Source organism: Microtus oregoni, unplaced genomic scaffold (genome assembly GCF_018167655.1).
Source record: "Microtus oregoni isolate MIOR12 unplaced genomic scaffold, Mior012 000070F_ref0000104, whole genome shotgun sequence".
In the NCBI taxonomy this organism is placed as follows: Eukaryota; Metazoa; Chordata; class Mammalia; order Rodentia; family Cricetidae; genus Microtus; species Microtus oregoni.
The window spans coordinates 5958871-5985734 of record NW_024543977.1 but is presented as its reverse complement, the minus strand read 5'-3'; the positions used below and the strand labels follow the sequence as shown (position 1 = coordinate 5985734).

Here is a 26864-nt window from a genome sequence, read left to right as displayed (position 1 = left end):
AGAAAATGTCAGAGTGAAAAGTCAACCTGTACAAACTGTGCATCCATCAGATGTTCATACCAGAAGAAACTATGAGAGCTGGCAAGTAGATAATCTGACTTAAAACATGTTGTAGACCTACTGTGTTTGTTACTTTATGTTGCTGCAAACACCATAACCAAAAGCAGCTAATGTAAGAGGAGTTTATTTTGCCTTCCAGTTCCAATGGGAGAGTCCATAATAGGGGGAGTGGTAATGGCTGTAGGCAGCGAGGGCAGGAAACTTAGAGATCAGATCTCCAACCAGAAACACAGAGAAGAAAAAGTGAACTGGAATTGGTTTGGGTCTATAAACCCCTAAAATTTATCCCCGGAAATGTCCTTCCTTTAGCAATGTTCCATGCCTGAAAGTTTCCAAAACCACCAAAATTGTGCCACCAGTTGGAGACCCAAGTATTCAAGTTGGTGAAACTATAAAGAACATTTCCTATTTGAACCATTATACCTCCATAGATGTTTTCTTCAAAAGGAAAATAAATGGTGAACAGATTGTGACAAATATGGTTAAATCATCATTAAACCACCCAAGGAATGTAAATGAATCCACAGTCGGGCATCACCACACCGCAGTAAGAATGATTGCCCTCCCTAAAAGACAAAAGACAGTGAGTGTTGACAAAAGCATGAAAGAAAAGGAAACCTTCTCACAGTTAATGGGGATGTAAATTAATATGGCCATTATGGAAAGCACTTTGAAGGATCTAGAGTTTAAAGATAGAACTAGTATATGAACCAGTAGGCCCACTACTGGGCAATTCTCCAAAAGAAATAAAGCCAACATGGTGAAGAAACATCTATACTGCTGTGTTTACTGAGCACTGTCATAACAGCTAGAATAAGTAAACGGTCTGTTGGTCAGTGATAGATAAATAAAGAAAACATACAGGCACATCATGAAATATTATTGAGCCATCTAAAAGAATGCTACCATGACAGCTGAGTAATGTGGATGGATCCTGATAATACTTATGAAATAAAGATTCATACTAACAATCTCACTCATGTGGAACATAACTTGTTGGTCTCAGAAATTGAAAGTAGAATGGTGGTTACTAGGCATTAAGAGAAGACTAGGGGAGTTTAGAGATGGGTACTGAGATAGAGTTAGATTGGAGTAAGATGCTGGAGTATGAAATCACTGAGGGGGTGGCTGCAAATAAATTATTATAATGCTTGATGGAAGGGTGTTGACTCATTAGCAGTAAGAAGTGGTGGGTGGTTGAGGGGCATGTTTTTCCTAAGTACAAGATTTCATGAGTGCATGTGTGGAGATTCCACATGGTAGCTACGCTTTCCATCCAAAGAAGTAAAAGCATAAGCAGCCAAACACTGGTAAAAATTGCCCTTGTTTTCTAGTATTATGTGGTTGAAAACAAAGAGTAAGTTGTATTTTCTGATTGCAAAGGTTTCAGTTGTTCATTAGTGAAACAAATATGTATATACAAAAAGAAATTGTCAAATTAGTACAGTTTTTTATGTATATAGGGAAAAAACAATCATATTTCTCTATGACCAGCCTTTTTTTTTTTATTGAGAAAAGGAGAAAAAAAAAAAAACAAGTTTCCACCTCCTCCCAGCCTCCCATTTCCCTCCCCCTCCTCCCACCCTTCTCCCCCTCCCCCCACTCCTTTCCACCTCCCTCTCCAGTCCAAAGAGCAGTTAGGGTTTTCTGCCCTGTGGTAAGACCTAGGACCTCCCCCCTCCGTCCATATCTAGGAAGGTGAACATCCAAACTGGCTAGGCTCCCACAAAGGCATCACATTACATAGGATCAAAACCCCGAGCCATTGTCCTTTGCGTCTCATCAGCCCTCATTGTTCGCCATGTTCAGAGAGTCCAGTTTTATCCCATGCTTTTTCAGTCACAGTCCAGCTGGGACCAGCCTTTTTAAGCAAATATACCTTAATCACTTTTTATGCTTAAATATTTTTAAGAAACAGCCTTGAAAATATCATCAGTCTTTTTAATGTCTAATTTGTACTGAATTGAGTTGATTTCAAGACAATGATGTTTATGACAGTGATGTTGAATGCCATGATGCTGCTGAGATTAATTCCTAAAGTGAAGAAAAGGTGTGATTCTGAGGAGTGAGCACCCTAAGCCTTCAAGAATACTATTCACAGCACATAGCAAGTGCCTACAACACCAGCAACACCTGGTACCCCTCCCCTCACATCCAGCTGCTTCTGTATTTTTCACAACTAATAAGTAAACAAAAATAGTTTTCATCTTGCATTTCCTTGACTTCTTAATAAAATATAACATTCTTTCTAGTGATTCCTACTTTAACATCTTCTTTTAAGAACTAAGTATTAATAATTTCATGGTTAAATATGTTCTCATCAGCTTGTTTTATTCAAGGCATGAGCGTAAATAAGTGATGTCTGCATCTGTTGTAAAGTCTTTAAAAATACTATGAAGGTATGATTGATTCACAGTAAGATGCACATATGTAGAGTAAAGTATGATCAGTTTTGAAGTATGCATATCCCTGAAGCCTTAACTACAGTTAAGATGGTGAACACCTCTGTCATACCCTTGGGTGGAAGCATTTTCCCCATGAAAAAGACACCAAAAAATGGAAACATATTCCATGCTCTTAAGTAGGTAGAATTAACATAGTAAAAATGGCAATCTTATAAAAAAAAAAAAAAAAAAAAAAACAGCCTACAGATTCAATGCAATTCCCAGCAGAATTCTTCACAGACCTCAAAAGAAAATGACTCAATTTCATATGGAAAAGCAAGAAAACCAAGATAGCCGCAACAATCATGAACTTCTGGAGGTATAACAATCCCTGACTTCAAACTCTACTACAGAGCTACAGTACTGAAAACAGCCTGGTATTGGCATAAAAACAGACAGGAGAATCAATGGAACCAAGTCTAAGACCCAGATATCGATCAACACACCTATGAACACCTGATTTTTGACAAAGAAGCAAAATAAAGTATAAAATGGAAAAAAAGAAAGCATATTCAACAAATGGTGCTAGCATAACTGGATGTCAACATGTAGAAGAATGAAAATAGATCTATATTGCCATACACAAAACTAAAGTTCAGATGGATCTAAGACCTCAACATAAAACCAACCACGCTGAACCTCATAGAAGAGAAAGTGGAAAGTACACTTGAACACATTGGCACAGGAGACTACTTCCTAAATATAACTTCAATAGCTTAGACACTGAGAGAAACAATTAATAAATGGGACCTCATGAAACTGAGAAACTTCTGTAAAGCAAAGGACACAGTCAACAAGACAAAATGGCAGCCTAAAAAATGGGAAAAGACCTTCTCCAACCCCATATTGGACAGCGGGCTGATCTCCAAAATATACAAAGAACTTAAGAAATTGGTCATCAAAAGAACAAATAATCCAATTAAAAAATAGGGTATAGACCTAAACAGAGAATTTTCAACAGAGAAATCTAAAATGGCTGAAAGACCCTTAAGAAAATGCTCAATGGAGACAGAGACAGAGACCCACACTGGAGCACTGGACTGAGCTCCCAAGGTCCCGATGAGGAGCAGAAGGAGGGAGAACATGAGCAAAGAAGTCGGGACCACGAGGGGAGCACCCACCCACTGAGACAGTGGAGCTGATCTATTGGGAGCTCACCAAGGCCAGCTGAACTGTGACTGAAAAAGCATGGGATAAAACTGGACTCTCTGAGCATGGCGAACAATGAGGGCTGATGAGAACCCAAGGACAATGGCACGGGGTTTTGAACCTACGTAATGTGATGCCTTTGTGGGAGCCTAACCAGTTTGGATGTTCACCTTCCTAGAAATGGACGGAGGGGGGAGGACCTAGGACTTACCACAGGGCAGGGAAATCTGACTGCTCTTTGGGCTGGAGAGGGAGGGGGAGAGGAGTGGGGGGAGGGGGAGAAGGGTGGGAGGAGGGGGAGAAGGGTGTGAGGAGGGGGAGGGAAATGGGAGGCTGGGAGGAGGAGGAAATTTGTTTTTTTTTTCTTTTCTCAATAAAAATAAATAAATAAATAAAATCTGGACCTCCACGAAAAAAAAAAAGAAAGAAAAGAAAATGCTCAATATCCTTAGCCATCAGAGAAATGCAAATCAAAACAACTCTGAGATTCCGTCTTAGACCCTTAAGAAAGGCCAAGATCAAAAACTTATCACAACTTATACTGGAGAGGATGTGGGGTAAAGGGAACACTCCTCCATTGCTGGTGGGCATGCAAACTGGTACAGCCCCCTTTGGATATCAGTATGGCTATTTCTCAGAAAATTAGGAAATAACCTTCCTCAAGACCCAGCAATACCACTTTGGATATATACTCAAAGGATATTCAACCATACTATATGGACATGTGCTCAACTATGTTCATAGCAGCATTGTTTGTCATATCCAGAACCTGGAAACAATCTAAATGTCCTTTGATGGAAGAATGGATAAGGAAAACATACATTTACATCCATTTGTAGACAAATGGATGGAACTAGAAAACATCATACTGAGTAAGGTAACCCAGACCCAGAAAGACAAATATCATATTACTCACTCTTAAATGGCTTTTAGACATAAAACAAAACAAACAAAAACAGAAAAACCAACCTACAAGTCACAATCCCAGAGAACCTAGGCAACAAAGAGTACCTTAAAAGAGAAATACATGGATCTAATCTACATGGGAAGTAGAAAAAGACAAGATCTTTTGAGTAAATTGGGAGCATGGTTACTATGGGAGAAGGCCGAAAGGGAGGAGAGAAGAAGGGAGGGGAGCAGAGAAAAATATATAGCTCAATTAGAAAATGGATCTTAATTATGTTATAATAAAAAATAATAATTGTAAGTTAAGAGAAACACAATGGAGACTCTCTTTTCTCCATTATACCCAGAATCAAGCCCCTGCCTCCTGCATCATAGTTATCCAACTCCTGTGGTTTCCTGTCTCTTTGGGATCAGTTATTTTGGGTATTGTTTTAAAGAATTTTTTTTATTTTATGTGTATATGTGTTTTTGTCTGTTTGCATACCACTCACATGTCTGGTGCCTGTGGAAGCCAGAAAAGGGCATCAGATTCTCTGCAACTGGAGTTAGAGACAGTTGTGACCTGCCACATTAGGGCTGGGAATCAACCCAAACCCTCTGGGAGATCAAACAGTCCTCTGAACATCTGAGCCTTCTCTCCAGCCTCATTGGGATCTATTTTTATGAACTAATTTGTGGTGTTTTTGAAAGATTCAATTATCTGTTTCATTCTTATTTTTATTGCTTTATGTAGAAGGATAATTTTGATCTCTGTCTTGATGAAAAGTGAAAATTGTGCCTTTTAATTGTACTCAATTTGTTTTTTTACACAGTATAAAGTTTCATCAGTCTTGAACTCAATGGTTTTTGTTGTTGATATTTCTTAGAAAAGCATCTGTACTTTTTTTATAAGCTTTTGCTTATAAAAATATTGGTTAATATTTTTCCGAAGATCTTGTCTTTTTTATTCAAACACAGTCACCTTTTTAAATCTGCATTTTACATCCTCTAAATTAGGATTGTGACCCATGTCACATGCCTTTAATTCCAGCACTTGGAAGGCAAAGACAGACATATCTCTGTGAGTTCAAGGCCAGTGTGGTCTATGTAGTAAGTTCTAGACCAGCCACAACTAAATAGTAATACCCTTTCTCAAAATATCAACAGTACATTTTCCATTTCAGGATTTTTTAGACTAGTTGTCATGTAGACCCGGCTGTTTTTGAATTCCTCTTCCCCCTGTTTCCAGGATTTACAGGCATATGCTACCATACTTTGCTTCAAAAATATATTTTTTTACGCTGCATTTATAGCTGAGAATGTTGTTTATACCTGTGAGACTGAGACAGGAACATTACTCTGAGTTCCAGGCCAGGCTGAGCTACAAAGTAAAAACCTGTCTCTAATTAATTAATTAGTTAATTAATTAATTGACTATTATTAGTTAAGCATGCATCTATACAGAACTTGTAGTGACTTTTTATTTTCATTATTCCCTAAACAAGCAGGGTGACCAAACTTTTGATATTGTGACATGACTCTTTCATCTACAAATGTGTTTGACCATATTCATAGCTAGCCCTCATTTGGATACACCCAAATAAAGGCATTTGTTTATATAGCATTTACATTGTACCCAAATAGTGGGCTAACCTAGATTAGCTAAGAGAATATGTATGGATTATATGCAACTATCACATTGGAAGACTTGACTTTCAGTCTCTGAGGTTTTCCCAGTACCAAACACTGAGTTGCTGGTCAATGCATAGACAGCTTGGAAACTTCTAATCTAAAAAGGGAAACTTACAATTCCATGACCAAGCACAGTATAGACACATGTATAAATTTGCCACCATGTGCTTTCCTTTTTGTTTTGTTTTGGTTTTTTTGTTTTTTTTGTTTTTTTGTTTTTCGAAACAGGGTTTCTCTGTAGCTTTGGTGGCCTGTCCCAGAACTAGCTCTCGTAGACCAGGCTGGCCTCGAACTCCCAGAGATCCACCTGCTTCTGCCTCCCGAGTACTGGGATTAAAGGTGTGCGCCACCACCGCCCGGCTGTGCTTTCCTTTTTGACAATAATACTGGCATCTGTCTTTTAGTACAATTATATCAGCATTTCTTAAGTCCTGCATAGGTTGCATACTCCTTTTACATTGATAAGGCTTTATTCTATCAAGTGATTATTTTAGACTTATGTTACTCTTGCAGCTTGTGATTTATATTTTAGTGTTTGTTTTAGTGTAAACGGAAACTGCATTTTCACTTTCTGGCCTCCCAAACCCAAATAATCACACAGAAACTGTATTAATTACAATACTGTTTGGCCTATTAGCTCAAGCTTATTATCAACTAGCTCTTACATCCTAAATTAACTCATATTTCTTGTCTATATTTACCCATGTGGCTTCATACCTTTTCTCAGTAGGCATTCTTATCTTGCTTTCTCTGTATCTAGCTGGTGACTGCATCTCTGCCTTTCCTCTTCCTAGCATTCTCTTAGCCTGGTGCCCCGCCTATACTTTCTGCCTGGCTACTGGCCAATCAGTGTTTTATTAAATAAGTACAAGTGACAAAACAAGTCTTTACAGTGTACAAAAACAATATCCCACAGCATTTTAGTGTTTGGTATTTAGAATTTTAGTATTGTCTGTATTTATAATTTATTTTAGTAATTATTGTTTAAACAATATATTTGAAATCTAGTTATCAGGTGGAACATTTTCAGAGACTCTGCTTCTGTTTGACTACAAGAGCAGAGATGCAGGTAGCCATTCATACAGCATCACAGCATCTCTTCCCAAGTCCAGCTCAGAGTAATTGAGAAAATCCTATCCATAGAAAAATGAACAGAAAATGCATGCAGCAATCATTAATAGCTTAAAACCCATTTCTTACCACTCATTAAAGTTATAAGTAGGAAAACATTGTTCAAAAGCTTTTATAATTTTATTGTGTATTAACATGGTATCAACCACTTTCTAATCATTCTTTGTTCTTGAATATTTTAGAAAGTTACTGTTCGATTCATATACATCATAATGCGGAATTCTTCATCAGTACCACCAAAAGATGAAGGTAAGACAAGCCATGCTGCAGGCAATTTCAGTTGATATATTTATGTCTCCACTCTCTAGTCATGAGGTGACATATTTCCTAGAATTAAAATCAAAACCTCCAATTACATACAAATGTTCATTTCCTTTGGTAAATTAATCTAGTGACTATGGATTCCCAGGTTACCAGGACATGATAAGGATCTGTCTCCTTTCCTAGGCTGAAAGGCCCCTAGAGCAAGCCAACTCATTCCATGCAGAACTGAGAGGCTAACCCACCACTGCCAGTTAGCTGGAGGTAATAGATGTCACTGGGATTAAGGGTGTGGCTTCACTGGCAGAATGACCCAGGTATCTTAATAAGTGTTGCATTCATGCCTCATACATATTTATATTCATACACACACAAAGAGATGATGTTTGCTTATATAATTACCCCTGTTTTGTCTCATACCATTCAAAATGAAATCTATGAGAAAAATTAATTTTCCTTCATGAAATCTATAATATATATACCATAATTTTAAAATTACTTCTTTTATTTTGAGATTATAAAATACTTAAATCATTTTTCCCTTTCCTTTCTTCCCTCCAAAGTCTTCCATATACCCCTTCTTGATATCTTTTAAATTCATGGCCTCTTTTTTCATTAATTATATCCATTTATATATATGTTCCAAAATATAACCTCTGTCTGTATAATATTTATATGTTCAAATTGAGGGCTGACCATTTGGTATTGGACAAATGATCTGCTTTTTCATGTGGAAGACTTTTCTCCCACTTTGGCTTGTCTATGGCTTTTAGAGTTTTTTTGTTGGTTGTTTTTTTTGGTTTCTGTTTTTGTTTTTGGTTTTGGTTTTTCAAAACAGGGTTTCTCTGTAGGTTTGGACCCTGTCTCGGAACTACCTCTTGTAGACCAGGCTGGCCTCGAACTCACAGAGATCTGCCTGCCTCTTATTTCTGAGTGCTGGGATTAAAGATGTGCACCACTGCCGTGCTGCCACTCTTGTCCCTGCTTAGCTCATGTTTGCATGGTCATGTTGGTGAGACTTTATGGGTGTAGCTTCTGACAATTACTAGAAGACACAGTCTCAGTAAACTCCCTTATACTTTGGTTCTTACATCTTTCCACACCCTCTTCTTGTACTAATGTTCTACAATCCTTCCACAGTGTTCCTTGTACTTTAGGTGTAGGAATGTTTGTAGACGTATTCATTGGAACTGGGCACCACAGCTCTTGCATTTTGATTGACTGTAGTTTTCTGTAGTGGGCTTTGATAGCTAAAGTTTCCTTGATGAGGAGTGAAGACTACACTTATCTTTGACTGTACTTATCTAAGACTAATGCTTAGATGGTTGCTAGGGATTATACTGGTTTAGTAAATTAGTGGGTGTAGGTTCTCTTCCAATATCTATGGTTCACTAGCACTGTATAGTTGTCTAGGTTTCCAGGAACAGGCATGGTTTTCCCCCTCTTGAGCAGGTCTTAAGTTCAATTCGAGAGCTATTGGTTACTGCCAAGGTATGAATGTCACGGCTGCACCCATAAGGTTATTGTGACATGCTGGCCCTTAATGTGGTTCATAAGTGTCATAGCTGTGTAGGACTGTTGGTTTTCTCTCTGGGAACTTCCCTGGTACTATCTGATACCATGAAAATAGTCCTCAGGGAAGAGTCATTCAGGTCATTTTCAACTCAGAGGTCTCTGGGCCCTGTTTCTGAAGTACATGGTGTCTGCAGCAGTCAGGAATTACTTTCTACCTCTAGGGGTAGCAACCAAAGACAATAACAATAGGCCGTGTATTTAAGGAATCTCTTGGACAGTCCTAGCTAAGAACTCAAAAATAAGTTCATTTCATGTATGGTCCTCAGTTTTTGTTAGGTTTTCTTTGGCTTTTGGAGGGAACATTTTCAGTACAGATGAATAAAGTTCATTAAAACTTCATAGGTATATTTATAGAAATAATTACATGTATTATAGTTCTTTAAGTAAGTAGTTAGTAGTATGATTGCTTTTGACTTATATGATTCCTTATTCCCCAGACATCTTTGTTTTTCTGAGTCTGTTAAGATGATCATGTGATTTGTGGCTTTAAGTACATTTATTTATTTTATTATATTTATAAATTTGTATATATTGAAACATCCCCGCATTTCATGGCTAAAACCAACTTAGTCATTGTGTATAATCTTTTTGATATATGTTTGTAAGTATTTTATTGAGCAGTTTTGAGTCTATGTTCACCATTGACATTGGCATTTTCATTTTTGTTTGTCTTTGCCTGGTTTTTTGCTTTGCTGTAGGTCTTCCTTGAAAGTCTGATAGAATTCTGCTGTGAATCTATCTAGTCCTAGTCTTATTAAAGCTTGAAAGCTTTTTACTACAACTTTAATCTCTTCACTTGTTATGGGTATGTTTAGGTTGTTAACTTCTTGGTTTAATTTTGGTGGTTTTGCGGAATCTATAAGTTCATGCATTTCTTTTAGATTTTTCAGAGTATAGGTTTTTAAAGCATTCTCTTATGATATTCAGAATATCTTTGGTGATTGTTATAATGTTTCCCTGTTCATTTCTGGTCCTGTCTCTTTCTTTTGCTTAGTTGGACCAAGGGTATGTCAATCTTGTTTATCGTCACAAAGAACCAGATCTGAGAATTATTGCTTCTTTGTATTATTTTCTTTGTTTCTATTTCATTAATTTCTGTTCTGATTTTTAATATATCTTGCTGTCCACTGAGTTTTGATTTGGTTTGTTCTTTTTTTTTTTTTTCAAATTTTTGAGTTGCACCATCAAACCACTTTTTTGTGATTTTTCTGTGTTTTGTTTTGTTTGTTTTTAAATGTATGCACTATAAATTTTCCTCATAGGACTGCTTTCAGTGGTTTTGAGTACTGTGTTTTCATTTCATTTAGTTTCAGGAAACTTTTTATTTCTTTCTTAATTTCTGTGCCCCATTCATCATTCAGTAATGAACTGTTTAATCTCTATGAGTTTATATATTTGCTCGAGATGTGTTTGTAAGCACCTCAAGGCAAGAAGGTAGCAAGGCCCTGCAACTGAGGACCTTCAACTACCAGGCTCTGCCTACAGAACCCTATAATGGCCATAATGGCCAGACCCAGCCCCTTAAGACACAGACAAACAAGTTCTACCCTATAGAGTAAAAAGGTCAAGATCAGATCAGAAAGCCCACCAGTTCCTAAGCTCAGCCACCCTGGAAACTCTGGCTCTGAGAAACTCTATATAAAACCTGCCTTCTGCTCAGCTCTTTGCTGCTTCTTGCCATAGCAGAGTCAGTCACCATATTGTGTCTTTTGCAAAAATATCTTATGTGAAGTTTGTTGCTCAGCATGACTTTGGGGTACTCCTCGGCTCTTGACTGCCAGCATGCCTTTGCCCTCAGAGATGTAGCACTTACATTGGTGTTGTAACTCAGATAGGTTCTCCTGGTGCTTGTGCTCCCCCTCAGGGTGTGGACCACACTGGGGTCTTACCCTTCATCTTTAGTCCACCCACAATAGACTCGCATGCTGATTTATTGATTGTTTGACACTCTACCCACCAGCAGCAATTTGGTAAGTTTCTCCTTTGGTCATTGTAAATGCTTCTCTGAGTCTGCAACCCTCTGGAACTCTTGGAGTCAGAGGTACCCCCAGCCATGATCTTTAAGGCTGTGGCTGACCCTCTTCATCTGATCCCATTACCCCATCCTTAGAGATAGAACCGTGCAGTTTCCTTAGGCCCAGTTGGGCTGTTGCACCCCTTTCCTGCTCTCTTCTCCTACCTTCCCTTCGAAGCTGCCATAATCCCACAGCTTCTGTAGGCCCTTGGCTTTTGTGACTCTATTCTCCAACTCTTTCTCATGGTTGAGCTCATTACAGACCTCAGTTTTTCATCACCTTATGACATGTCTTCAGACCTCATTGAAAGCCCTGGTTCTAAGTGCTGAGTCACTACATCAGGCTATTAGACTGGTTTTTTATGCTGTTCCACTTCAATTAAAAGCTGGCTATGAAGGTGGGTGTGCTTCCCGATTCTCTAGATCCAAGCATGCTTGTTAAAAGGTTTCCTCTGAAATGTCTGTCCCGTATCAGGCAAGTCATCTGACTTTGTTACAGAGAAAGGAAAGACAAACAAAATAAAAGGCAGACTATTCCCAGTGGGGACCATTGCTACTCATCTCGTGCTCTCTTGGTTTTAGTCTAACTCTCTAAAACTTTTGCTATGGTATAAGTCTTACCTCAAGATTTGTAAGACCATTGTGTAAATTATCTGTATCTCAAGATCTGTAGACATTTTGGGTATGATTAAAAATCTATAAAATTTGTAACAAAAGGATTAACTTAAAACTTGTCACACCAGGGTTGATAGTTAAAAATCTATGCATAAGTGATCTTAAAGGAAACATGTGGCTTGCCACCATTTTTGGTGTTGTACCCCCCCCCCAATCTGGATAGAGATAGCCACGTTGCTGATAGCCATCTCTGCTACAGTCGGAAAAGATGGATTTTTTGCCATGTGACTTCACTCCCTTCTTGATTAAAAGTAACCACATAGTATAAACCAGGAAGAAAAATCCTTGTAGCTATGAAGCCCAAACCAAATGATTCCATCACTATTATCGATCACTCTAATGAGCCTCCTTATTGGCCTCAACTCACAGTCTCAGGCCTCTTTAGGTTCCCTTTGTTCCTCCTCAGAAATGAACCAGTCAAATCAAGTCTTGTTAAGGGAGCTGCGGACCACTTCCTGCCACCCAGCTCCTGGCCACTTGGCTAGCTTATGCCCCGAAATAACAACACACAAACTGTATTCGTTTAAACACTGCCTGGCCCATTATATCTAGCCTCTTCTAGGCTAATTCCCACATATTAATTTAGTCCATTTCTAATAATCTGCTTAGCACCACTAGGTGCGTTTACAGGGAAAGATTCAGCATGTCTGACCTGGCAGCTTGCTTCATCACGTCTGGCCCTGCATGATTTCTGAGCTCACTTCCTCTTCCTCCCAGCATTCTGTTCTGTTTACTCCGCCTATCTAAATTCTGCCCTATCAGATGGGCCAAGGCAGTTTCTTTATTAGCCAATGACCTTCCTCCATCAAAGCCTCTCAGGTTCCCACCTTTCAACCTACTGGAAGCCCTTAGTCCTCCTGTTACTCACTCCCACTCCACCATGGTACCCCCTTTCCCCCTACCACCACAGCCTAAACTAGTAATGGTTCTCTCTTTGCAGAGTGAATGGCTTAGTCAAGGTAGAAGTCACCTGCTCATTAAACAGACACTCTCAAATGTTTGATTGGGATTCTATACTACTAATTTTCCACCTTTATTAAAGAATTTCACTATATTACCCAATCTTACCAAGCTTACTATCCATGGCATTTATATGATTCTCACCAACCCCACCCCCCAAGGAGCACAGACAGGTCTGGGACTAGGCTGGAGCACATACAGATAAAGTTCAAACAACTTGCTCCAAACTTGTCTCTGTAAGCCTGCTCTTAAAGCTCTCCTCCCAGAATTTCTCTGACATTGAGGCTAAACTTAAATATCTAGAGAGGAAGTCCCTAACTCCACAGGTAAAAATCTTAGCAGTGGCTATCAAGGTGTACCATGGGAGAGGTGAAAAGGGCCTGAAAACAAAAATACCTGCTCCTAGCTAAGGTCTTTTAGTTGGCCATGGCAACTGCCTAGGCTCCCTTGCCTTCCAAAACCCAACAACCTCCAGATTCATGCCTTAGATGTGGTTAGGAAAGTCACTGGGCTTGCCTCAGCCTTTCTAAACCACTTTGACATGTCCAAGATGTCATCAAGTGGGGGACATTGGGCTGCTCACTGTCCCTGTGTTCCTCACAGTGTAAGGACATCAAGCATAAATTGCCCTCCAGCCAACCTCCTAGGTCTGGCCGTAGACAACTGACAGGTCCGGGCTTCCTTGACCCAACCACCACAATTTCTACCCAACTCACTTGGTCTGTCATACCTCAGCAATTCCAGGGCAGCCCGGATCTATTTGGCCAGGTTCTGGCCTCCTACTTATTCTTTGTCTCTTCCTAAATCCAAATTTATACAATACATAGATAATGTTCTCCTTTGTAGTCTGTTCCCTCAAATTTGCCAGGCATATACCTCTACCTTACCTTTCTGTCCATCCGGGGATAATAGGGATCACCTTCTAAGGCCCAACTGTCCACTCCTTAGGTAACTTATTTGGAATTAGCTGTCACTCCAACTCACAAGGCCATTGCCCTAGATAGGAAACCTCTAACCAGTCGCTTTCAGTTCCTACCACCAATGATGAAATTCTATGCTTTCTAGGGATGGCTGACTTTTGGATTCCTTCTTTTTTTATCTCACCTACCCCTTACATGTGCTGACCCTTGGTCCCTCACATGAACCCCCCACCCTGTGCCGATTACCATGCCCTTTTGTAAGCTTCAACAAGGCCTCCTTCAGGCCACCACACTATATCTTCTGGACTTAACTTGCCCATTCTCTCTTTCTGTGTTAGAGAAAAGGAAGGGATATGTGCTCAGGGTCTTGAGTCACCAATTGGAGCCTTCCTTTGTACCTGTTACATATTTATTGAAGAAATTAGACTATACTATCCAAGGATGGGCACCTGGCCTGCATGTTCTAGCTGCAGCTGAGCTTCTCATACGCAAATAAAAGGTGGATCCTCAGGTCACCCACCACTGTTTTCTCTTTTCACCCCCTTTTCTATTTTCTAAGGTACAAGGGTCTCCAAGAACTACTCCCCTCCTGAGTTCTCTCTCTTAAGGTAGCATTGGTAGAGGATGTCACACTTAATCTTCAACCATGCCTATGTCTCAGCATTTCAAACTGTCTCAAGTTGCTGATTTAACTCTCTTAAGGTGTGTACAAATCATTTGTTTCTGTTGGCTTCATCCATCCATCGTAATTGGTTGCAAATTCTAGAACCTACCTCTTCAGCCGTTTCTTCCCTCCACTTGCTATAATTTTCTATCTCTTTGCCTGCTTAGTAAGTATCTTTTTTTCTGGCTCTTGGAGCCTGTTACACCCTCCAGAGTTCCAGCACATGGGAAACTCTGTAGTTACTATGACACTTGCTCTTCTCTCTCTATTGGAGCCCTCCCTGTTTCTTTGCCTCCTCCCCCTAGGAGCTGCCTGCTAAGTCCTGTGGCTTCCTTAAGCAAGTCCTTCTGGGTCTCTACAACTTGTCCCTACTGTCTCTCAGCTCATTCCTAAGCCAAATATCCCTATCATCCCTTGTCTCTTCTACATCTATCTCTTCAGTATCACAGACTGCTTGAAGTCAAACTGTATCTGATTTGACTCCTCAGGGACATACCTTATGGGCTGGATTCACACACTGAATTTCTTGATCCATAATAAATAATACTTTGACCCTGAGCACTGCCACCCAGCCCTTATGTCCAAATATTCACAGTGCCTTGGTCATTGGCAGCATTCAAGTTTACTGCTACCTACCAACTGGGTGGTCAGGGCCAACCCTTGCCAGTTCCCATCATAGAGTTTATAGTTGTATGGCATGACAAATAAGCAGTCCAGGTCCTACCTTTTCCTGAATTCCTGGGTGTAACTGCCTGAGTCACTACTGCAATGTCAGAACTAACTACTTCCCTGGCTGTTTACCATCAGTTCTCTACTAAGTTCATATAGGATCTCCAACAGGTGGCTCAGACTATCCTTAACCCTCCAGGACCAAATAGACTCACTGACCACCATAGAACTACAGAATCTACGAGGATTACAGTTACTAACAGTAAAAAGGGTGATCTTTGTCTCTTCTTCTGGGAGGAATGTTGTTTTTATGTCTACTAGTCAGATATAGTAAAAGATAAGATCCGACAGCTCCAGATGGATCTCCAAAAATGTAAGAAACAGCTCGATGCCTCTGGCCAGTGGCTCATTGAAAGACCAATATGGAATTGGATTCTACTTTACTTAATCATCCTTCTCCTCCTTTTCTTAATCCTACTAGTCACACCCTACCTTTTAAACCTCTTGTCTAGATTTCTTCAACAAAAGATCCAAAAGATTTCTAATTAAATTTTTTAATTTCTAATTAAATTTTAATCAGTTGCTATTACAACATTACTGACTATGGAGCCAGAGGCCTGCAACTCAGATTATACCCTGACAGTGAAGATCTGTTTGCCCTAAGGACTTCAATGCCCCCATTCAGCAGGCTAATGATAGCATTGCCCCCCTTTCCTGACCCCTGATAGTTTATCAATAGCAAACAAAAAGGGGGGAATATAAGCCAGTGCCCAGGCCCTGCCCTAAGGACCTCCAGACTCCACCCCCTGCCCTCAGAATATTCTTATGTCCAAAATGGCCAGACCCAGCTCCTTAAGACACAGGTGGCCCAAGATTAGACCACAAAATACCAGCAATCCCAGGCTACCTTGGAAAGCTCTGCCCCCAAGAAACTATATAAAGCCTATGTCCTATTCAGTTCTTTGCTGCTTCTCTCCTGAGCAGAGGCTGCCACCCTCTTGTGTCTTTCTCAGTAAATCTCTGATGTGAGGTTTGTTGTCCTATGTGACTTTGTGGTATTCCTTGGCTCCCAACTGCCAGGATACCTTTTGCCTCCTCCCCAGAGCTGCCTTCCAGAGCTGTAACATAGACTTCATTTCATTGTATTATATTCAGATAGGGTACAAGTTATTTCAGTCTTTTGAATTTGTAATATTTGTTATGCCCCAGAATACTGTCTAATTTAGAAAAGATTTTATGTGCTGCTAAGTAGACTGTATATTCATTGGAATGGAATATTCTGTGAATATCTGTTAGGTTCATTTTATACAGGATATCAATTAATTCTGATATTTCTCTATTTTTTTTTTGTCCAGATGACCTATTGGAGAAAGTGGGGTCATCTAGTATTAATGGATTGATGGTAATCTGTGTCTTTAAATCCAGTAGTACATTTTTTATAAAATTGGATGCACCAGAGTGTGGTGTATATATGTTTAGGATAGTAATGTCTTCTTGGTTAACTGTTCTATTGATTACAATGAATTGTCCCTCTTTGTCTTTTCCGTTAAGTTTTAGCTTGAAGACTATTTTGTCAGATATTGGGATAGAGATGCCTGCTTCCTTCCTGGTTGTCTTAGCTAGGTTCTTATTGATATAAAGAGACACCATGACCACAGCAACTCTTATAAAGAAAACATTTATTTGGGGTGGCTCACTTACAGTGATTTGATTATGAAGGCATGAACTGAGAGTGCTCCATCTTGCAGACTACAGGAAGTTGACTGGCTTTCACCCTGAGGGGAGCTTCAGAAAAAGATCTCAAAGCCCGCCCCCACAGTGATGCACTTCCTCCAACAAGATCACACCTACTACAACAAGGCCACACCTCCTAATAGTGCTAGTCCCTTTGGGGGCCATTTTCTTTCCAAACTATTTGATGGGAGTATTTTTGTCTATCTTTTTACTCTAAAGCTTTGTTTTCTTTAAAGCTAAGATATGTTTCTTGTAGGCAGGCTACAGATGGATTTTGTTTCTTGATCCCTTCAATCAGCCTATGTCTTTTGATTATAAAATTAAGAACATTGATATTTGAAGTTGTTGAAATGCATTTGTTAATTGCCTTCTTCATATTGTTGATTTTTCTTTTTGTTGCTGTTGTTTATGTTCTCAGTGGTATTTTGTGTTTTACAAATTATGGCTTCATATTTCTTCCATAGTCTCTGGCATTCCCTTCAATCCAAAATTTGGTTTGTTTGGGTTTTTTTTGTTATTTTCTTTAGGTTCAGTTTGTTGAATAAAAGTTTTAGAGTGTTTATATCATGGAAAGTTTTTCTTTCTCCTTCAATTATGATGGAGGAAGGTCATTGGTTAAATAAAAAGAAACTGCTTGGCTCTCATTGGTTAGAAGATAGGTGGGAGGAGTAAACAGAACAGAACGCTGGGAGGAAGAGGAAGTGAGCTCAGACTCCAAAGCTCTCCTCTCGGGAGCAGACGCCTCAGGGAGACGCCATACTCCCAGCTCCCAGGCAGATGCACGCGATGAAGCTCCCACCCAGGATGGACATAGGCTAGAATCTTCCCGGTAAGACCGGTGCACACAGTTTATTAGAGATGGGTTGATCGGGATATCAGAATTAGCCAGTAAGGGCTAGAGCTAAAGGACCAAGCAGTGTTTAAATGAATACAGTTTGTGTGTTGTTATCTCGGGCATAAGCTAGCCAGGCAGCCGGGGTGCTGGGGACGCAGCCCCGCCGCTCATATTACTACACAATTATGGCAGATATTAGTCTAGGCTGTTAATTCTAGTTTCTTAGGACTTGGAGTGCATTGTTCAGGCTCTTCTGGCTTTCAAAGTTTCCATTAAGAAATCTGGGCATGTGGATTTCTTTTGTTCTGAGTCTGATATCGACAGAGCCTGTTGAAGTAGAAGAAGGGATGTACAGGCAAGTTGGGCCTAAAGGTTAGAAAAGGCTTGGGAGGAATGAAGTCAGGTGGACAGAAGGTTCTGGGTTGATATATGGGATATACCTCCTGGTCCAAGCCTGTACTGTGGGGGTAGATCTTGCTGGATGGAAATGTTGACTGTAGTATGCAGGGTACCTTTGGGTGAAGGGTTGGCAGGGTAGGTCCTGGCAAAAGTCTAGAGATTGGTTGTGATCGTCTCAAAGCAGCAGATCCCAAAGGGGAAAACGCACAAATTAACATCACCAACAATGAAAACTAAATTAACAGGAGATAGCAATCACTGGTCATTAATAACCCTTAATGTAAATGGACTCAACTCACCTATAAAAAAGCACAGGCTAACACACTGGATACAAAAACAGAATCCATTCTTCTTCTGCGTACAAGAAACACACCTCAACCTCAAAGGCAGATATCACCTCAGAGTAAAGGGTTGGGAAAAAAATATACCAATCAAATGGGCCTAAGAAACAAGCAGGTATAGCTATCCTAATTCCTAACAAAATAGACTTCAAACTAAAATCAGTCAAAAGAGACAAAGAAGGTCATTTCATATTAGTCACAGGAAAAATCCATCAATAGGAAATTTCAATACTGAACATCTATGCCTCAAATACAAGGGCACCTTCATATGTGAAAGAAACACTACTAAAGCTTAAATCACACATTAATCCCCACACACTAATAGTGGGAGACTTCAGTACTCCCCTCTCACCAGTGGAGAGGTCAGTCAGACAAAAAATGAAGAGAGAAATAAGAGAACTAACAGATGTTATGACTCAAATGGACTTAACAGACATCTATAGAATATTCCATCCAAACAGAAAAGAATATACCTTCTCAGCACCTCATGGAACCTTCTCAAAAATTGACCACATACTCGATAAGAAAAAAACCAAACCTCAACAAATACAAAAAAAATAGAATAACCCAATTTATCTTATCAGATCACCATGGTATAAAACTAGAAGTCAACAGTAAATCCACAAACACATGGAAATTAAACAATGCTCACCTGAATCATCAGTGGGTCAAGGAAGAAATAAAGGGAGAAATTAAAGACTTCCTAAAATTCAATGAAAATGACCACACAACATACCCAAATTTATGGGACACTATGAAAGCAGTGTTAAGAGGAAAGGTCATTGCACTAAATGCCTACATAAAGAAGCTGGAAAAATCCCGCACTAGTGAATTAACAGAACATCTGAAAACTTTAGAACAAAAAAGAAGGAAACTCATCTAAGAGAACTAGACGGCAGGAAATAATCAAATTGAGAGCTGAAATCAACAAAATAGAAACAAAGAAAATAATACAAAGAACCTATTTGACAAAGAGCTGGTTCTTCAAGAAAATCAACAAAATAGACAAAACTTTATCCAAACTAACCAAAGACAGAGAGAGAATATACAAATTAACAAAATCAGAAATAAAAAGGGGGACATAACAACAGACACGGAGGAAATACAGAAAATCATCACATCATATTTTGAAAACCTGCACTCCACAACATTGGACAACTTAAAGGAAATGGACAACTTTCTGGATAAATATCACTTACCAAAATTAAATCAAGAACAGATAGGCAAATTAAGCAGACCTATAACTGCTGAAGAAATAGAGACAGTCATCAAAAGTCTCCCAACCAAAAAAAGCCCAGGATCAGATGGTTTCAGCTCAGAATTCTACAAGACTTTCAAAGAAGAACTAATACCAATACTCCTCAAATTATTCCACACAATAGAAACAGAGGGAACATTGCCAAACTCTTTTTATGAAGCTACAATTACCCTGATACCCAAACCAAAGAAAAACATTATTAAGAAAGAAAATTACAGACCAATCTCATTCATGAACGTTGCAAAAATAAAACATTGGCAAATCAAATCCAAGAACACATCAGAGCCATCACCATGATTATCCTACAGATGCAGGGATGGTTCAACATATGAAAATCTGTCAGTGTAATCCACCACATAAACAAGCTGAAAAATAAAAACCGCATGATCATCTCATTATATGCTGGAAAAGCTTTTGACAAAATACAATATCTTTTCATAATAACGATTTTGGAGAGAGTAGGGATACAAGGAACATAATAAAAGCAATATGCAGCAAGCCAACAGCCAACATCAAACTAAATGGAGAGAAATTCCCAGGAATTCCACTGAAATCAGGAACAAGACAAGGTTGTCCACTCTCTCCTTATCTATTCAATATAGTTCTTGAGGTCCTAGCTAGAACAATAAGATACCAAAAGGAGATCAGGGGTATACAAATTGGAAAAGAAGAAATCAAATTCTCACTGTTTGCTGATGATATGATAGTTTATATAAGTGTTCCCAACAATTCTATCAAGGAACTTCTACAACTCAAAAACACTTTCAGCAATGTAGCAGGATACAAGATTAACTAAAAAAAAAAAAAATCAGTAACCCTCCTGTAAGAAATCAGAAAATGATCACCCTTCACAATAGCCACGAATAGTGTAAAATATCTCAGAGTAACTCTGACCAAACAAGTGGAAGACTTGTATGACAAGAACTTTAAATCTTTGAAGAAAGAAATTGAAGAAGACACCAGAAAGTAGAAAGAGCTCCCATGCTCTTGGGTAGGCAGAATTAACGTAGTAAAAAATGGCAATCTTACCAAAAGCAATCTACAGATTCAATGCAACTTCATATAGAAAACCAAAAATCATAGGATAGCCAAAACAATCCTATACAATAAAACCTTCTGGAGGCATAACAATCCCTAACTTCAAACTCTACTACAGAGCTACAGTACTGAATACAACCTGGTATTGGCATAAGAACAGACAGGAGGACCCATGGAACCAAATAGAAGACCCGGATATCAATCCACACATCTTTGAACACCTAATCTTTGATAAAGAAGCAAAAAATATGAAATGGAAATAAGAAAGCATATTTAACAAGTAATGCTGGCATAACTGGATATCAACATGTAAAAGGATGAAAATAAATTTATACCTATCACCATGCACAAAACTCAAGTTCAAATGGATCAAAGACCTCAACATAAAGCCAGCCACACTGAACCTTATAGACAAGAAAGTGGGAAATGCATTTGAATGCATTGTCACAGGAGACTACTTCCTAAATATAACCCCAGCAGCACAGACACTGAGAGAAAAAATTAATTAATCAATCCTCCTGAAACTGAAAAGCTTCTGTAAAGCAAAGGACATGGTCAACAAGTCAAAACGACAGCCTACAGAATGAAAAAGGTCTTCACTAACTCCACATCAGACAGAGGTCTGATCTCCAAAATATACAAAGAACTCAGGAAATCACTATCAAAAGAACAAATAATCCAACAAAAATAATGGAGTACAAACCTAAAGAAAGAACTCTTAACAGAGGAATCTAAAATGACTAGAAAGACACTTAAGGAAATGTTCAACATCCTTAGTCATCAGAGAAATGCAAATTAAAATAACTCTGAGATTCCATCTTACACCTGTAAGAATGGCCAAGATCAAACACACTGACGACAACTTATGCTGGAGAGGTTGTGGGGAAAAGGGAACACTCCTCCATTGCTGGTGGGAATGCAAGCTGGTACAGCCCCTTTGGATGTCAGTGTGGCAATTTCTCAGAAAATTAGGAAACAACCTTCCTCAAGACCCAGTAATACCACTTTTGGATATATATCCAAAGGATGCTCAATCATACCACAAGGACATGTGCTTAACTATGTTCATAGTAGCATTGTTTGTCATAGCCAGAACATGGAAACAACCTAAATGCCCCTCGACCTAAGAATGGATAAAGAAAATGTGGTACATTTATACAATGGAGTACTGCACAGCAGAAAAAAAAATAACATCTTGAATTTTACAGGAAAATGGATGGAGCTAGAAAACATTATTCGGAGTGAAACAACCCAGACACACAAAGACAATTATCACATGTACTCACTCATAGGTGATTTTTAAACATAAAGCAAAGAAAACCAGCCTACAAACTACAATCCCAGAAAACTTAGACAACAATGAGGACACTAAGAGAGACTTACATAGATCTAATCTATATGGGAAGTAGAAAAAGACAAGATCTCCTGAGGAAATTGGTAGCATGGGGACCTTGGGGGAGGATTGACATGGGGAGGGGAGGGGCATGGAGGGGAGCAGAGAAAAATGTAAAGCTCAATAAAAACCAATTAAAAAAAGAAAAGCAATTTTAAAAGAGTAACTGGAGCCTAAAAGTTACCACGATTTTTTAATTAACTTTACTCGTTTCTTTAAATGTTTCCTGATTAATACTAATATTTTAGCAAAGAAAAGTACTGCACTTATTTGTTATTATTTTGCTTATAATCTTGTCTCTGAAAACAGTTTGTGTGACCTGAGAAGTTTTCTGGACACATGTTATTTATTAATTAAATACTGATTGATGGTTAACAAACCAATGATGGCTGATTATAAGTATGGAATTTTTGAATAGCATTCTTTTAACTTGCCCACATTTCACTATGTAATTCACATGTGATATTGTTAGCAGAATTGTGGCACTTAAGGAAAGTATTCCATTAACACGCTTTCACCTAAGGAAGTTATGTGTTGAAAGCAGGTTCAGTGATGGTCCAGGTGGTTCTCACCAAGAACTCTGTCACATGCTTTGATATTTACCCAGTGCATTAGATGGGGCTTGGGCTACTGGACAGTACAGGAAATAGGGGACAGTAGAGAAACAGGGAGAGAAAATAAAAGTGCAATTATTTAGTTTTGTTTAACACACACACACCCCACATTGTCAAATAGTTCCTTCACCCGTAGTCACTGTGTGCTGGAGAGAGTTCACTGTGGTCATGCCCACTGAGGATTAAAGTCTATACTGGGTAAGTCAGGAGGAGTTTGGAGTTCTGTCCTTGTTTACGGCCAGCAGAGACTCTGTTTTAAGGAAATCCCTAAGAACTTAGTTTTTTGCCAAGTTGATGTTTTCTAGGCAGGCCAACTGCAAGTAGAAAGCTCTTGCTCTTGTGCTCCCTTTCTGAACTCTGCCCTAACATCTGATTAACTTAAAAGTGAGACTAGGAAGTAGACTTGGGAAAGAGCAGATTCCTTGAGGCAGGCACTAGGTAGGTCTGAGTGATCCCCTTCAGGACCACTGCTTTTGCCTTTACTTAAGCATTTGCTGCTATCTAAAAATATCATTTGTATACTATCTAACTGCAGAGCCACTACCATTACTGTCTTTTTTAAAAACCTGTTTCTTTTTTTAATTGATTTTTATTGAGCTCTTTTTTCTCTGCTTCCCTCTCTGCCTCTTCCCTCCCCCCTTTAGCCCTCCCCCAAGGCACCCATGCTCCCAATTTACTCAGGAGATCTTGTTTTTATCTACTTCCCATGTAGATTAGATCTATGTAAATTTCTCTTAGTGTCCTCATTGTTGTCTAAGTTCTCTGGGATTGTGGTTTGTAGGCTGGTTTTCTTTGCATTATGTTTAAAAATCACCTATGAGTGAGTACATGTGATAATTGTCTTTGTGTGTCTGGGTTACTTCACTCCGAATAATGTTTTCTAGCTCCATCCATTTTCCTGCAAAATTCAAGATGTTGGGGTGATCTGGCTGTAACATCTGTCACCCCATTGATCGCCAGGGTTGATTTGGCTTATCTGGCTGGCTAGGCGGTTGTCCCCTTCCTCCCTCACCACTCCATGTGTGTCCCTCCTTAAGTTGCGTGCTCGATTGAAGAGGATGACCTTCCTCAAATAGAGGAGGACCGGTCTTAGGTCAAGGGTATATGAGTAGCTGCACTCCCCTACTAGAACCTCCAAACAAGCTCTCAAGGTCCATTACTGTCTTTCTTATGAATCCATATGTGAATTTTTTAGAGGCTGGATTTTCTGATATAGTAACATACTTTTAAGGCCCTAGGAAAGTGTAGTACTTACTGCACATGCATTTTAACTTCAGTTCAACCTCCAAAACCCATGCAAAAAGAAGCTGGCTAAGGGGGTGGAAAGATGGCTCAGTGGTTATGAGCACTCGCTACCCTTTCAGAGCATTTGAATGAGTCACAAAGCACCCACATGGTGGCTCACTACCATATATAACTCTAATTCCAGTAGAACTGGTACTATCTTCCAATCTTCCAGGGGTACCAGTCATACATGTGGTACATATGCATATATATCCAGAGAAAAATACCCATACACATAAAATAAATAAAATTTAAAAGAAAGTAAAGTAGAACTTGATTAGGGAAAATTCCCAACATCAACCTCTGACGTATACACAAACACACACACACACACACACACACACACACACACACACACACTCTGCCACTGCTGCCGCCGCCATTATCATCATCATCAATATAAGTATTTTTAAAAATAATAGACAGGTGTGATGCCTCACACCCATAATCTTAGCCCTTGGGAAGGTGAAAACAGGAAGATTATCAGGAGTTTAAAGTCAGCTAGATGTGGACTCCAGGGCAGTCTGGACTACAAGGTAAATAATGACCTAAGTTATGGTATTCTAATAAATAAGTAAAATAAAATGCTGTGGTAGTAGTATCAGAATAAATGTCCTCATATCTTATTTATATGAATGATTATATACATCTTACAGACAATTTGATATCTGTGAATATAGCATTTTAGAACTCAAATAAGAAATGCTTGGTGTAATTGGGCAATATTTGCCTCTTTTTTAAAATGTGAAGATAAAAGATGTTACTCATCTTGGACTGTTTATAACATTCCTGATGAATTCTCTGTCCTTGGCAGAGTTCAAAGTCCACTGGCAGAAATAGATGCTTATGTGTATACTGAATTGTGTTAGAGATGCTCAGGGCCCCAAGCATGTTTGTAAATCATAGCAGACTTGTGAAAACGTTTCAACCTTGGCTTTTTAATGAAACACCAAACTGGTTAGAGTTCTAAGGTCAGTGGAAATAAATATGCTTTTAACAAATATTTACTGCCTTCAGAGACGTAGTGCGCAAGGAGTAGAGAAAAGCCAAAGTTGGCTCAGCTCTTGGGTCTGTGAGGGTTTTACCTAAGCATCATTGATTGCCTCATTATCTACTATACATTTTTAACATGCTACCAAAACAATGTTTTCTTAGCCTCCTCTCTAGGATGTTTTTTCCCTCCTGCCTCCTCTCCTCTCTTCTCTGTCCAGTGAACAAAAGCAAAGCATTCCCTGGAGTCCACTCTTCTGTCTATGCTCTGTAACCTTGGCTAACCGCAGTCCTCAGCAGGGGCAGCGTACACAAGGCTTGGGATACAGGCAGCTGCCTGGAGTTTGCTCTAAAACACGCCCTAGGCAGCACTGAACCACCACCCTTTGTAGATGCAGAGTTAGCTTCCTGCGGGCCTCGGTCACAGCACTCAACAAATAACCTTGTATTTCATGTTTCACTGTGGAATTGCTTAGTTTAGTGCAGTTGATTCATAGCACCAAACCCAGCAGAAAGATGTGTGCTGGCGCAAAGGTTTCTCTGTCATTCATACTTTCTTCATAAGGCACACTACAGCTTTCTGGTGTTTAAGAACACGAGGCATTGCTTCAGCACTGTGCTCAAGAGCCATTCTAAATAGTGACTCACCAAGAAAAAAAATACAAAATACAAAACCATGGTGCTATTTAGACCATGAAAAGAACTCTTATTTATAGCATGAAAGCTAAAACATGAAGGCAGAGTGTCACCTTGCCTGACCTCAGCTGTGAGCAGTGAACGTCATGTAGCTCAGATTTTTCCATGCTCTGCACATGTTTGTGAATGAGCAAGAAAATGCCATGCACATTGGATTTGGGGTTACAAATAAATGTTACCATGTGGACAAATTAGTGAATACAGAACCTTCAACAAAAATTAGCTCTTTATAAATGTTTCTTGTGAATTCCTTTAGAACACAATAGAAATCTTAAGATAATTTACAGAGGCCTCAGTGGGTAAAGTCCCTGAGTTGAATCCTAAGAACCCATGTATAAAAGGGAGACCAGGTGTGGTGGTCTGCAGTTGTAATCCCAGCATTGAGGAGGTAGAGCTGGGAGATCCCTGGGGCTCACACTCAGCAGCAGCCAGTGTATCCTACTTATCCAGCTCCCTACCAATGAGAGACCCTGTTTCACAAAAGATGGATGAGAGAAAAAATTATATCAAAAAAAAGGTGGATGGTACCTTTGCCTACACACACACACACACACACACACACACACACACACACATACACTCACCGTGTACAAACAAGTTATTTTGGATAACAACTCAGGTATAATGACTGAAGGTTAGGACATTTAAATTGCAGGTTAGTAAAGTAGATCTTGCATCTGGAACAGTAACCACAGTACTGTAGCTTAATGAAAGCTTTAAAGAAAACTATCGCAAGTACTCTGGCCCTCCAGCCCTTGCATCCCCTAGTTGCATTAACACGGCTTCGTGACCTGACCTTCTTGGGTAGTAGGGGAGGGGATCATCCTTATGCACTACCAATATTTTGTTTGTAAAGATGTAAAATTTATATAGAAACATTTTGATCCTAACAAATGGTCTAAGTGTTGCTCTTTTTGCTACCGACCAAATACAAACGACATTCTCAAGCTGGTTTTGGTTAACTGTTTAATGTTGGAAATCAAGACTTTTCCATGCAATAACTTCTGCAAAACACGGCTGTACATTATCAGTATATTATTCTGATGACAGAAGGACAAATGGGAAACATACACACCTAGTTTCATATCCTTGTACAACCGCCAAGTAGAAATGACCTGGGTGGCCTAAAACAATGGTGTAGACCATAGCTGAAAGCTTATTTTATTTTGGGATAAAATACTAG

At 39.2% G+C, this 26864-nt stretch overlaps 1 protein-coding gene across 4 annotated transcripts in view; it reads left to right on the top strand.

Annotated features, from left to right (window-relative positions):
* The window catches only part of Znf438 (zinc finger protein 438), a 135049-nt gene that overhangs the window by 88798 nt on the left and 19387 nt on the right, over window positions 1-26864 (top strand). For all 4 annotated transcript variants that reach the window (XM_041641581.1, XM_041641584.1, XM_041641582.1 and 1 more), the window contains one exon: window positions 7544-7610. In XM_041641581.1, coding sequence (XP_041497515.1) covers window positions 7574-7610 — 37 coding nt within the window. In that variant the 5' untranslated portion in view covers window positions 7544-7573. The remainder of the gene's footprint in view (window positions 1-7543; window positions 7611-26864) is intronic.